The following is a 15,578-nucleotide window of genomic DNA, read 5'->3' on the forward strand; positions in this document are numbered from 1 at the left end:
ATGTGGATAAAATTGTAGTGGGGTATTTACACATGTCCATTCAGTTGTGACAAAACTGCCAAAGTCACAAGAATAGTAATTTTGTTATGTGAAACACATTTTGTATGAAATCATGTATTCTAAATAACAGTAGACAAAATTGAGACTGTTAAGAATCATATAACATAAATTTAATTTAAGATATGAATATAATAGAGGGAAACATTCCATGTGGGAAAAATATATCTAAAAACAAAGACGATGTAACTTACCAAACGAAAGCATTGGTATGTCGATAGAGATACTAACAAACACAAACACACACACAAAATTCAAGCTTTCGCAACCCATGGTTGCTTCATCAGGAAAGAGGGAAGGAGGGGGAAAGACGAAAGGATGTGGGTTTTAAGGGAGAGGATAAGGAGTCATTCCAATCCCGGGAGCGGAAAGACTTACCGTAGGGGGAAAAAGGACAGGTATACACTCGCACACACACACATATCCATCCGCACATATACAGACACAAGCAGACATACCAACATACCAACGCTTTCGTTTGGTAAGTTACATCTTCTTTGTTTTTAAATTTAATTTAAGTGTGCATACTGCAGAAGTAATTAAATATTGACAATATTTCACAAAAAGTTTGTATAAAAAACAAATTATTTAAGGTAAAAGTATTGTCAAATATTTCCCTGTTTATTGCAAAACTTGCTGACACTGTCAAGAATTTGCAAAACACTATTTGTCAAAGTATGAATTCTATTAATACATTTTCTAATGTAGTGTATCATTTTGTTTTTATATAAGGACCAATGCAAGAGCAATTTAGCTTTTGTCATGTTGTTGTTTGAGTTGGTCAGTGCGTTACCCATCCACGATGTTATTTTACACAAAGGAATAGCACAAATTGGCTGCAAGTGGGCATTGACATAAATCAATGGGGAAAGTTGACCATGAGTCAAAACCACAGCTCCTGCTTACTAGGCAGATGCTCTGACTTGCCTACTAAGGCACCCGGCCACAGTGGTCATCACAACTGCATCGACTACCCAAGCACACCTCCTGTCAAACCTAAATTCACAACTCATTCACATACAACAAATGTAGTGCCCCTTGCCCATTATCATTATTACTTGTTGCAGTTTGTAAATTCCCATACGAATGCCCAGTTGCAGCCAATGTCTGTAATTACTTTGGGTTTAATACATAGTGGCTACAGGATCAAGAGGTGTCTGTTCTTTTGGACATGTCCAAAACAACAGACACCACATATAGATATTACTGTAATTGGCCTGAAGTTGCTGGAAACACACAGTGGCATTAAAGTAAAGAAGTACAGTGGTTACTAACAAGGGAACCTCCCCATCGCACCCCCCTCAGATTTAGTTATAAGTTGGCACAGTGGATAGGCCTTGATAAACTGAACACAGATCAATTGAGAAAACAGGAAGAAGTTGTGTGGAACTGTGAAAAAATAAGCAAAATATAGAAACTGAGTAGTCCATGTGCAAGATATGCAACATCATGGAAGAAGTGTGCTTAGAAGCGCCGTGGTCCTGTGGTAGCGTGAGCAGCTGCTGCACGAGAGATCCTTGGTTCAAGTCTTCCCTCGACTGAAAATTTTACTTTCTTTATTTTTGCATAGTTATTATCTGTCCGTTCGTTCATTGACATCTCTGTTCACTGTAATATGTTTAGTGTCTGTGTTTTGCGACCGCACTGCAAAACCGTGCGATTAGTAGACGAAAGGACATGCCTCTCCAATGGGAACAGAAAACATTTGATCGTAAGGTCATAGGTCAACCGATTCCTCCACAGGAAAACACATCTGATATATTCTATACGACACTGGTGACGGCATGTGCGCCACATGACAGGAATATGTTGTCGACCCACCTAACTTGTACACTTGGCGAATGGGTAAAAAGATTCTTCTACCTTGCCCGATTTAGGTTTTCTTGTGGATGTGATAATCACTCCCAAAAAAGTGATGAAAACATAAGAGTTTGTCACATCAACAGAAAATAAAAAATTAAAATTTACACCCGATGGAAGATTTGAATCTAGGACCTTTCGTTCCGCAGCTGCTCACGTTACCACGGCGCTCCTGTGTTCCTATTGTCCTTATTGTTGCTTATCTTCCCTTGAACTACTCACTTTGTATATTTTGCTTATTTTTTCACAGTTCTACACAACTTCTTCCTCTTTTCTCAATTGATCTGTGTTCAGTTTTTCAAGGCCTATCCACTGTGCCAACTTATAACTAAATCTGAGGGGGGTGCGATGGGGAGGTTCCCTTGTAAGGAAAACACATTGCATTGTGAATGATTTCAAGACAGCTGTGTGTATACTGCCAATGGTTTAAACAATGGAAAATCCAGGATGTAATGTAACAATACCAGAGAAAGAAATTTTCTACTCACCATATAGTGGAGATGCTGAATCGTGATAGGCACAACAAAAAGATTCACACAATTAAAGCTTTTGGCCCTTAAGGCCTTTGTCCACAGTAGACACACTTACACATACGCACATGCACACTCATGCAAACACAACTTGCACACACGTCCGCAGTCTCAGAGAACTGAAACCACACTGCGAGCAGCAGCACCAGTGCATGATGGGAGTGGCGACTGGGTAGGGGTAAGGAGGAGGCTGGAGTGGGGAGGGGGAGGGATAGTATGGTGGGAGTGGCAGACAGTAAAGTGTTACAGATTAGACGGAGGGCAGGAGACAAGGAGTGGAGGGGGGAGGAAGTAAGTAGTGGAAAGGAGAAAAATAAAAATAAATTAAAAGTCTGGGTGTGGCAGCAAAATGACGACTGTGTAGTGCTGGAATGGGAACAGGGAGGGAGCTGGATGGGTGAGGACAGTGACTAATGAAGGTTGAGGCCAGGAGGGTTACGGGAACGTAGGATGTATTGCAGGGAAAGTTTCCACCTGAGCAATTCGGAAAAGCTGGTGTTGGTGTGAAGGATCCATATGGCACAAGCTGTGAAGCAGTCATTGAAATGAAGGATGTCATATTTGGCAGCATGTTCAGCAACAGGGTGGTCCACTTGTTTTTTGGCAACAGTTTGTTGGTGGCCATTCATGCAGACAGATAGCTTGTTCGTTGTCATGCCTACATAGAATGCAGCACAGTGTTTGCACCTTAGCTTGTAAATCACATGACTGGTTTCACATGTAGCCCTGTCTTTGATGGGATAGGTGATGTTAGAGACCGCACTGGAGTAGGTGGTGGTAGGAGGCTGTATGGGACAGGTCTTGCATCTAGGTCTAGTACAAGTGTATGAGCCATGAGGTAAGGGATTGGGAGCAGGGGTTGTCTAAGGATGGACCAGTATATTGTGTAGGTTCTGTGGACAGTGGAATAACACGGTAGGAGGGGTGGGAAGGATAGTGGGCAGGACATTTCTCATTTCAGGACACGATGAGAGGTAATCAAAGCCCTGGCAGAGAATGTCATTAAGTTGCTCCAGTCCCAGATGGTACTCAGCTGCAAGGGGAATGCTCCTCTGTGGCCAGACTGTAGGACTTTGGGAGGTGGTGGCAGACTGGAAAGATAAGGCACAGGAGATTTGCTTTTGTACAAGGATGGGAGGACAATTACAGTCAGTGGAGGCTTCAGTGAGACCCCACAGTGTATATTGAGAGGGACTGCTCATCACTGCAGATGCGACAACCACGGGTGGCTAGGGTGTACGGACGGGACTACTTGGTATGGAATGAGTGGCAGCTCTCGAAGTGGAGGTATTGCTGGTGGTTAGTAGGTTTGATATGGACAGAGGTACTGATGTAGCCACCTCTGGGGTGGAGGTCAACATCTAGGAAGGTGGCTTGTTGGGTTGAGTAGGACAAGGTGAAGCAAATGGAGGAGAAGTTGTTGAGGTTCTGGAGGAATGTGAATAAGGTGTCCTCAACTTCAATCCAGATAGCAAAGATGTCATCAATGAATCTGAAACAGGTGAGGGGATTAGGATTCTGGGTTTTTAGGAAGGATTCCTCCTGATGGCCCATGAATCAGTTAGCATAGGATGGTGCCATGCGGGTGGTCATAGCCGTACTGCAGATTCCCACCCCTCCTACCGTGGTATTCCACCATCCACAGAACCTACACAATATACTCATCCATCCTTAGACAACCCCTGCTCCCAATCCCTTACCTCATGGCTCATACACCTGTACTAGACCTAGATGCAAGACCTGTCCCATACATCCTCCTACCGTCACCTACTTCAGTCTGGTCACTAACATCACCTATCCCATCAAAGACAGGGCTTCATGTGAAACCAGTCATGTGATTTACAAGCTAAGCTGCAACCACTGTGCTGCATTCTGTGTAGGCATGACAACCGACAAGCTGTCTGTCCGCATGAACGGCCACCGACAAACTGTGGCTGAGAAACAAGTGGGCCACCCTGTTGCTGAACACACTGCCAAATGTGATATCCCTCATCTTAATGACTGCTTCACAGCCTGTGCCATATGGATCCTTCCCTCCAACACCAGCTTTTCTGAATTGCTTGGGTGGGAACTTTCCCTGCAATACATCCTACAGTCCTGTAACCCTTCTGGCCTCAACGTTCGTTAGTCACTGTCCTCACACATCCAGCCTCCTCTGTGTTCCCATTCAGCACTACACAGCTGTCATTTCACCGCCACACCCAGTCTTTTAATTTCTTTTTATTTCTCTCCTTTCTGCTGTTTACCCCTTCCCTCCTCCACACCTTCTCTCCTGCCCTCCGTCTAAACTGCAACACTTCACTGTCCACCACTCCCACCGTACTATCCCTCCCCTCCCCACCCAAGCCTCCTCCCTACCCCCACCCAATCGCCACTCCCATCATGCACTGCTGCTGCTGCTCGCAGTGCGGTTTCAGTTCTCTGAGACTGCAGACGTGTGTGCAAGTTGTGTTTGCATGAGTGTGCATGTGCGTATGTGTAAGTGTGTCTACTGCTGACAAAGGCTTTAATGGCCAAAAGCTATAATTGTGTGAATCTTTTTGTTGTGCCTATCACGGCTCAACATCTCCACTATATGGTGAGTAGCAACTTTCCTTCTCTGGTGTTGTTACCATCAATGGTTCAGTGTGTCCTCACGAAATATCACGACATAAAAATTGATGATAAGCCAACTGAAGTGCTCTCACACCCAGATGCAACAATATTGTGGTCAACTAATAAGTCAGTGTTGACATGAGTTTTTATCACATTGTTCAGCAAATACGCAGATAATTACTGATGAAACTGTAAAATTGTGTTACCTGATGTGTACGTGACACTGAAAATTATTGAAAATAAAAGACAACTAATGCTGTGGGTCAGTGCTCAGTTTCTGTAGTTCTGAAAACACAACCTTGGATTTCACAGAAAACTCCTAGATGACTATTGTGTTTCATCATATAAGTAATTATTTTAATCATAAGCCAACATAACCACCTTCTTGTAACTATGGCGCTTTTGCAGTACATATGTGATAGCAAACACAAGGAATTGTACTAAAGGACATATTGTTACAGTCCCTCATATTGTTTCATAGTTGTAAAATATCACTTTACTTTATGGATAAGAGTGCACTTGACTAATTGTTTTTTTCCTGTTAGTATAATATTAGTCATTGGTTGTTCCAAAACAACATTACCTAGTCCAGTGATGCGAGGAAATATCAAAGTAGGACGATCTCGTTGAGCATAGGTTGGTTCGTTCCCCTGTTGAGAAAAAGAAGTTATGTATAGTTTCAACTGCATATTTACAAACACATTAGTTTTAATAAATAAAGGAAAATCACAAAAATGTTCTATGCTCTATGTGATGCAATTCACCAAAAATGTAATTCACACAGGAAAACAAAAAAGGATTGAAAAGGTTAGTGGAAGACAGTGTTAACATATAGAAGTGTAATTTTGTGTTATTGCTTGTTCTGTGTTGGTTATATTCAAAGACAAGAACATAAATGCAGTAATAGCAAACAATTTATCAGCAGACACTTTTTTATAGCATTACAAATGGAACTGCTTGGTACAAACATGTGGTGCACTTGAAAATACAACTAATATTGTGATCAGGCTAAACCTTGCTAAACTTAGTGACAGAACTGTCTCCTTCCAACCCCTTATTTATCAAGCACACTTTCAGACAAATATTTCATTTTCCAATGCAAAACATGTTTGACTGTATAAAATATATTGTTACCTTAGATTAACAACAGTAACATCAATAATAAGTAGAACCACAGAGTCTTCTGCGATGGATGTCTGTTATCATATGTCGTACCCTCCGACTGTCCTTCAAAGTTACAGGTACTCATAACAAACTACTCATAACAAACTATTTTGTAATTTGGCACTGTTCAATTGTAATTAAGCCATTCATAGTCCAAAGTAAATTAACACTTCTTACACACTTTATATCTCATTATATCATGATGTTGGACAGAAATGTTGTTAATTTTACCTTTTATTAACAGCAGGGAATTTTACAATCTGTTTTGTTATGCAAATTATAAAGCCCTAAATGTTGTAATTTTATATTGAAATCCACTTGTTGTAATACAAATGATACTAATGTCAGTCACGTCAAGTTTATAAAAAACACAGATTAAGGAGCAAAAATTAATTTAAAATTTAGTTTCCATAAAACAAAGATATTAATGCATTTAAATTCACTAAATTAGTACAATAATTAGTGTCACATCAAGTCATTAACTTGTATTATTATTTTCTTCTTAGACTAACATTGCACACATCTGTACAAAGCAGTTCCCAAAGCAGAAATCGTGAAATTTCTCACAAGTAAGAATATAGAAAACTTATTAGTTGATCATTTTCTGAAGTATGTGTGAATTTGGAGTAAGTCAGAGATTAAGAAATTTCCTGGCAGATTAAAACTGTGTGCCCGACCAAGACTCGAACTCGGGACCTTTGCCTTTGGCGGGCAAGTGCTCTACCAACTGAGCTACCGAAGCACGACTCAGCCTGGGGGATGTTTCCAGAATGAGATTTTCACTCTGCAGCGGAGTGTGCGCTGATATGAAACTTCCTGGCAGATTAAAATTGTGTGCCCGACCGAGACTCGAACTCGGGACCTTTGCCTTTGGCGGGCAAGTGCTCTACCAACTGAGCTACCGAAGCACGACTCACGTCCGGTACTCACAGCTTTACTTCTGCCAGTACCTCGTCTCCTACCTTCCAAACTTTACAGAAGCTCTCCTGCGAACTTTGCAGAACTAGCACTCCTGAAAGAAAGGATATTGCGGAGACATGGCTTAGCCACAGCCTGGGGGATGTTTCCAGAATGAGATTTTCACTCTGCAGCGGAGTGTGCGCTGATATGAAACTTCCTGGCAGATTAAAATTGTGTGCCCGACCGAGACTCGAACTCGGGACCTTTGCCTTTGGCGGGCAAGTGCTCTACCAACTGAGCTACCGAAGCACGACTCACGTCTGGTACTCACAGCTTTACTTCTGCCAGTACCTCATCTCCTACCTTCCAAACTTTACAGAAGCTCTCCTGCGAACTTTGCAGAACTAGCACTCCTGAAAGAAAGGATATTGTGGAGACATGGCTTAGCCACAGCCTGGGGGATGTTTCCAGAACACCGGTATAGTTGTGATATGTGATGTCATAGTTTACATGGATTGTGTCTGAGATGTTATGGTTTTTATGTTTCAGTTGTAGATGTTAGTTGTATGTTTTCTTTACAAAGTACAGTTGATTTATTGTGAGAGTTGGCTTATATTGTATTGTATGCTAGGCTTACCTAGGTCTAGGGGAGATGGCGAACAACTGAAGGAAACACTATTATGATTGTGTTGTATGCTCAACCTATATACTTATTTTCTATGAGATTGTGATGACAATTTTCTATGAGATTGTGATGATAAAGTGATCTGTAGTGTATCCCAAGACCTAGACTAGGTTGGAAGGTGATAGTTTAGTTGTGAGTTGGATAGTATTTGCAGCAATTCGTCATGATGTAGAAAATGTCTGCAGGTTCACTTGCTCTATAAAAACATGGCTAAATGCTGGTTATTTGTATAAATAGATTTTTTAAAAAACTTAAGTCTACAACAGCATACAGACAAACACGTGCGGGCGCACGTGCTGGTGCACACACACACACACACACACACACACACACACACACACACACACACACACACACACACACCGTATCTACTCACTAATTCATCTGTGGCATGGAGGAGTTCTCAAGTAGAAATAACAAATACAGTTCACATTTACTGATTTATTGTCAGACTAGTATTAAGCGTACGAGCCCAACATCAGCAGTGCCTGCATTACAGAGAACAAAATATCTTTCAAAATAAATTTCTCTCAACTGTTTAGAGTTTCTTATTACTTAATGTGATTGATATTTTTTGATATAATTTAATTTGCCTTAGAAACTAGTTTCTTAAAACATGCAAAAGACATCTGCAGAAAACATTCAAATAATTATCTAATTATGTGATAACTTTAGTCAGCATATTACTTTTTTAGCAATGGCAACATGGTTTACAAGCAAAGATGATACTGTAGTTGTTATATGATTTCAGTTCTAAACTGTATTATCTGTGTTAACTGCATGTCTAAACAAAGAAAGTGTGGTGTCACCGCCAGACACCACACTTGCTAGGTGGTAGCCTTTAAATCGGCCACTGTCCAGTAGTATACGTCGGACCCGCGTGTCGCCACTATCAGTGATTGCAGACCGAGCACCGCCACATGGCAGGTCTAGAGAGACTTCCTAGCACTCGCCCAGTTGTACAACCGACTTTGCTAGCGATGGTTCACTGACAAAATACGCTCTCGCTTGCCAAGATGATAGTTTAGCATAGCCTTCAGCTATGACATTTGCTACGACCTAGCAAGGCACCACATTCAGTTACTATTGATATTGTGAATCAAGTACCGTCAAGAGCGACGTTCATCATTAATGGATTAAAGTTAAGTATTCCACCAGCTACGTCCGTTTTTCTAAATTCTAATTTCCTTGGCATGTTCCAGACCTCACACCAGCCTGCGTGAGCTAAAACGTGTGCATTTCGGCCTCCTTTAGTAAAACGCTGTTGGCTCTCCTGCCAACCACAACAGAAATGTATTTCAATGCTTCAACCACAGAATCAATCAGTCAACAGTGCAGGGAAAGAAACAAACACTGGAGGTTGTGGTGAGATTTCATAAGCAATTTTATGAGAAACAGCTAGATATTAAAAAGTAAAATCGCAGTGGAATGGAAGAATCACACTATCCTGAAATGTTCAAAATAAAAACCTAATATTCACTGTTTGAAGTCAAAAACACAAGGAAACATTAATAGGGAGTACCAATAAATCTTCTAAAAATTGAGCGTAAAATTTAGATGAGCTGTGAGCAGAAAGAGGAAGTCATATACAACTTTGAATTAGATTCGAAGCATCTCATTTCAAGGTCTGATGGCCTTGATGGTAGAATCACAGGCATAGAGAAGAATTTAAAAGAGGAGGCTAGGAAAAATAAACAAATATATTCTGCAGTTAAATCTTTACTTAGAAACAAGGATGATGTAGAGAAAAAATTTGTATCCAATATAAATGTATGTGAAATAATATAACTGTCTTGGGTTGTAATGTGGTTGACGTAGAACCAAAAGTATGGGAAATACAAGATGTGGGAACATTTGTTCCCAAAAAATTTTTTTGGTAATTAATATAACACTTGCCCAATTTTATACAACACTGTTCAGATGATGCTGTCATGCATACTCTGGATAATTTGAAAATAAAGTCTGTAAAAAGTTTCTGGACGAGCAAGCCTTATCTTGTGCAAACCAAAACTATAATCCAGATATAATCTCGCATCACCATAATTCCCCAAATCCCTCAACGTGGAAACCAACCTCCCATCCACAGAAAGAACCGCAATCCACCTCCTAAAACATGATTCTGACCTTATAACCTACTGGCTAACAAAAACTCCACCACTGTGGTTATGAGCTGCATATAATAATTGAGTCGAATTTACATTATATGATTTCATTTCTAAACTGTATTATCTGTGTTAACGAAATATATAAACAAAGGCATGTATTGCAATGTTTCAATAGAACCACACAATGATGAAGTGCTAAAATTCAATCTAATATTGATTGTTTGAAGTCGGAAATACACCATCTATCAGCGATGTCTACCTAAAGGTATGCCAGTGTGGCCCCATTCCAGAAATCCTGTATGATCTCTGGTCTCTCCTCAAAACCCTACATCTATCCCAGAATCTCTCCCTCCTCATCCCCACATTTCCTGCACTCCTCCCTTGTACATGCTTCCTAAAGTACCAAAATCTGGGACACTCCATTGCAGTTGGTTACTGCATCTCCACAGAGAGAGCCTCCACACTTATGGCCCAACACCTTCAGCATAGTACCTGCAGCCTAAACTCCTATGTAAAAGACATCACCCATCCCTTCTATCCACTCTCCACAGTTCCCGTTCCTTTACCAGTTGGCACTTTGCTTGTAACTGTTAATGCCCACAGGCTTACCATGGTTGAACACTATCTGACTGACTCCAAAGTGACATCCTTCCTGGTGACCATGACCAACTACACCCTCACACAATTACTTATCGTATGTGGCCACCTGCAGTGCACCGTACTATGCTGACCCATTTAAGGGTCATCTACAGGAATTCTTCCTCACCACCCAGAATGCTACATATCTCACCTAGTTCAGATTCGATGACATCTTCAAGACCTCTACTGAGGTCTGAGAGCACCCTTTCCACGTTTCTCTAGAAACTCACATTCCCCTTTCACATCACCTGGACCTCGTCAACCCAACAAGCTAACTTCCTCGATGTAGCGCTGCACCTCAAGGATGGCAACATAATACCTCTTATCCACATCAAACCTACCAACCACCAACAGTACCTCTGCTACTGATGGCTGCCACCCATTCTATACTGAGAAGTTCGTCCTGTATAGCCTAACCAGCTGTTACCATCACAGTTGGGCTCTGTCACCCTGAGAACTAGGATTTGATAGAAGCAAAGGACAAGAAGGAAAAGTAGTAGGGAAATATGGACTGGGGAGCAGGAGTGAAAAAAGAAACTGCCTGGTAGAATTTGCATACAGCATAACTTAATTGTTGCTAATACTTGGTTTTAGAGGCATGAAAGAAGCTTGAATGTGACAAAGATAGTTGGAGAGATCGTAAGATATCAGATAAATTACATAATGGTAAGACAAAGATTTGAAACCGAGATTTTAAACTGTGAAACATTTCCTGTAACAAGTGTATACTCCACCCATTCTTCATTGGTTATGAACTGCAGATTAAAAATGAAGAAATTAGGGGAGATGGGACATAGATAAATGGAAAGAACCAGAAGCAGTGGCATGCTGAGAGGGGGAGGCATGCAAATCTATTCACAGATTTTTCTTTCTTTTGGGACAGGGTGTGGTGGAGTGATGCAAGTGAATCTACCCATTGATTTTATCTAATGTGAATTAGAAATGTGTGTGTTTGTGTGTGTGTGTGTGTGCATGTGTGTGAAAAGGAGTGTTAGGCAACCAGTGCTACAAATTTACAAATGGAAGCAATTCTGTAATATAAAAATTCACAAATATGGGCGTTCTGGGTAACAGTTTCATTCTTTTGAAAAAGACATCACACAGCTGGAAAGACATTAGTTCTACTTTCCTCTGATAGCATGTGTGAACAGTAATTCTGATTTATTGTAGTCCATAATAGCCATTGGCCACTGAAAAACTCTTTATCCCTTCTTGTCTCTTCCAGCAAGGACCGATGACCCCAGCAGTTTGGTCACATGGAACTTACCCCAAAATTCTCTACCAGCCATCCTGTCTAATACGTTTTTACTTGGAAATTAAATTGAAAATTTTCTCAGTTAGCCTATTGTCATTCATTCCATGAACATGATTGTAAACCTTTAATCTCTTCTTCCTTGTCTTCCAGTCTGTGACTGTTTCTATACTACTGCATAACTCTGTTCTTCTCTTCATTAAGCTCTGATCTTTGTTCTTTTGTGATCCTATTTTTTATTGAGTGTTTTCCTTCCTTTCTTTCTTTTTTACATTTGCGTCTAAACTCTGCAAGCCACTGTGAAGTGCATGGCAGAGGGTCCAGCCCACTGCACCACTTATTGGGGCTTTTTCCCATTTCATTCACATACAGAGCTCAGAAAGAACGAATCTTTAAAAGCCTCTGTGCATGCTATATTTAATCAAACCTTGTCCTCATAATCCCTACAAGAGGAATATGTAGAGGGCTGTATAAATTCCTAGACTCATCATTTAAATCCAGTTCTTTAAACTCTGTTTGTAGACTTTCTTGGAATAGTTTACATCTATCTTCAAGCAACTGCAATTTCAGTTCTGTCAACATCTCTGTGACACTCACCCATGGATCAAACAAACCTGTGACCACTCATGCTCCCATTAGTCCTATTTGGCATGGGTGCCACACACTTGAGTAATATTCTAAGATGGGTCACATGAGTGATTTGTAAGCTGTCTCCTTGGCAGACTGATTGCATTTCCATAGTATCCTACCAATAAACAGAAAACTACTACCTGCTTTACCCATAACTGAAGCTACATGAATGTTTTATTTTACATCCGTATGAAGTTTTCCAACAAGCATTTCTACGAGTCTACTGACTCCAACTGTTACTCTCTGATATTATATCAATACTATGTTTTTTTGTTTAGTGAAGTGCAAAGTTTTACATTTCTGAACATTTAAAGCTAGTTGCCAAGCTCTGAACCAAACTGAAATCTCATCAAGGTCTGACTGAATATTTGTACAACTTCCATTTGGGCTGCAGATAAGTCTGAGGTTACAATTAACATTGTCCACAACACGAACACCAAGGAACCCTCCACATTTCCCCCATGGTTTTCAGGAAGTCACATGAGGAACGTGCGAGTTGGATTTCACTAATCTATGTTTTTGAAACCCGTGCTGGTTGGCATGGGAGGTCATTTGTTTGAGATACTTCATTTATGTTTGACCTCAGAATAAGTTCTAAGGTTCTACAACAAATGGAAGTGAAGGATATTGCAGGGTAGTTTTGTGGATCACTTCTGCTATCTTTCTTGTAGACAAGCATGACTTGCACTTTCTTCCAGCTACTGGGCACAAGTTTGGTCAAGTCTTCTCTCTGCAAGAAATCAACAGATAAGAAATATGTGTTGAAGAATGCTTTACATATTGAACTGTCTGTTTGCCTTAGCAATTTGTACATTCACACAAGAACTTTCTATCAGGTTATCTGTGTGGCACCAATGACAACTATAGATGCACTCTTGTTGCTACTCAAGGTTTCTTTCAAGTTATTTATGGCTTTAATTAATTCATTTTTATATATGTCATTGGCACCCTCAATTATTACAGTACATCAATTAGACATTGTTGCATCTTTTATGTTGCTTGTTACTTGAGTCATTGGTGAATCTGGTTTTACAGAAGAAGTAGCATTTATTCCATGTTCAATATGTAAAATTTCCACTAGGCTACATCCACAACTGTCTGAATGTATATTCACTTTGAGTTTCGTACTTTGCGATTTTAGGCCTGTTGTTTTGTCTTTCTGCACCTGTTTGTTTAGAGTCATTTCTGTACATATTTCTTTGTCAAGTACACTGAAGCGATTATATGTCTCTGTAGGCACTAATGCTTTTTCACATTGTTTATGATGCACAACCTTCTTTGACTTCTCAAACTCATGACTGATTTAGTCAATAATCATGTTTGAAATACCTGTGACACTTTTCATGGCTTTTTCAAATACATGTAGGCCTAAATACTGCTCACATGTTTCTATATCACGCTGAAGAGATGTCTACACACTTTCTTTCAGTTCAGTGTTGTACATTTCTACTACAGATTGACGGCCATTTTACGTACATAACCCACATTCACAAAATGAGTTATGAAAATTTGTAACCCCAGAGCACTCTGTGTGACACCATTTTTGAAAAACGGAACATATCCTTCTTCCATTTTCAACTATTTCGCTACATAATACACACTTTACCTACACTAGAAAACTAATTTTCACTGAGTGATTCATCAACACTTCTATACTTGACACCATATTTGCTCAAATGAAAGTTGTAATATTGTCCACAGCCAGTCATTTATAGAAAATAAATATTTGTGCAAACACATAATTTTGTATTATTTCACTTCACTTGTCCTATACTACTAGTACACCCTTTGTACAATATGTAATCAATAGGACAAAAAAAAAATCTCAAATCAAAACCTTGTAGCATACCTATAAACTTACTTCGTTCACACTCGGTGTCTCATCCCATTGTTGAGCAGCACCCATTACTGGAAACCCACTGCCCGGACCATCATGCAAAGTGCTACTCACTGGCAGATTTCCGACAGCCGAAGTCTGCTTTTTATCATCCATACTTTGTGCCTTGAATAAATTGATTTCATAAAATCAGCAACCTTAGAAGTAACAAAACAATAAATATCATTACTATTACCATATCACAAGTCTATTCACATAACCCAGTACCATTAAACTATAGCAAATATATGAAATGCGTGTGCGTACACTATTGTATGAATGTTAGGCATCATCACGAAATTTAAGCATATTTACGATACAAGATATTGGAATGGTCACAAGACATGGCATAGAACAGCATCCAAACTTTTAATTCAAGAAGTATGGAAACAAAGACATACTTGGGGAAAAAACACAAAACAATAAAATCTACAAAACAATAAAGAACATATATGGTTCAACAGAGAATGGTAGTGATGTGACTTTTCCGTGATATTGTTCACTGGCAGTCAAACCTATTAAACACCTGAACACATCGAAAGTAAAAAGAAATTGTTCAAGGCATGGAAATAGAATAATCTCGATTATCACCATCAAAGATAGTACATTTGAAAAAATGCGCAAGTGAGAAGACTATTTAAGGAAGATGAAAAATTGTATGTTGCCAATTTTACATTCAGTTATCCTATTCATCTAACTCAGTAACAGTAACAGAATGCCTCTAATAATAACTACAAGTATTATATCCCAATCTTTTATTTGGTGTTGCTATAAAATGTTCAAAACTAAAGAGTTTTTGCAAATGTCGGTATTTGCTCTCAGCCAGTTAAAGCAAACGTCAATAAATGCAAACTCTGCATTGCTTCTGGGAGACCTGAACAGAGAATAATAATGTAGGATGACACTTTCAATGATGATGTTACAGAGTTTTCTGCAAACATAAAAGAAGAACATCATAGTAAGCACTTCCCATCAGAATCGACAATGGAAATAAGTAGTTTACAAAAAAACATTAGTTCCTGATTACTGCTCAGTTCAAGCCAGATTTGTCAGGGGGAAATGAAAGAGTAGGCTTCAAACTATAAACTGGTGGTTGATATAACTGATTCAGAAAATGGTAAACATGAAACTGAGTGCTCAGGTGGTAGGAAGTCCAGGTCAAGCATGAAAGTATCTAAGAAGAAATAAGAACAAAAAACTGCCAGCTACTGCCTGGCTACATAGGTTACCAGACATAACAATGAACCCAAAAATCTTAGGAAGAAAAAAATGCAGAGGAACTTAT

General features: G+C 39.7%; 1 protein-coding gene and 2 non-coding genes across 3 annotated transcripts in view; all 3 read right to left on the minus strand.

Annotated features, from left to right (window-relative positions):
• LOC126427954 (uncharacterized) overlaps nt 1-14,410 on the minus strand; it is a 62,166-nt gene extending 47,756 nt beyond the window's left edge. The window contains exons 1-2 of the mRNA XM_050089843.1: nt 14,279-14,410; nt 5,626-5,692 (exon numbers count right to left, since the gene is read on the minus strand). Coding sequence (XP_049945800.1) covers nt 5,626-5,692; nt 14,279-14,410 — 199 coding nt within the window. The remainder of the gene's footprint in view (nt 1-5,625; nt 5,693-14,278) is intronic.
• Nucleotides 7,041-7,115, minus strand: Trnaw-cca (transfer RNA tryptophan (anticodon CCA)). The gene has a single exon. It is a non-coding gene; the product is annotated as a tRNA-Trp (tRNA).
• Nucleotides 7,342-7,416, minus strand: Trnaw-cca (transfer RNA tryptophan (anticodon CCA)). Its single transcript has one exon. It is a non-coding gene; the product is annotated as a tRNA-Trp (tRNA).
• Nucleotides 14,411-15,578: the final 1,168 nt, after the last annotated feature.

Source organism: Schistocerca serialis, chromosome 12, assembly GCF_023864345.2.
Source record: "Schistocerca serialis cubense isolate TAMUIC-IGC-003099 chromosome 12, iqSchSeri2.2, whole genome shotgun sequence".
Lineage (NCBI taxonomy): Eukaryota > Metazoa > Arthropoda > Insecta > Orthoptera > Acrididae > Schistocerca > Schistocerca serialis.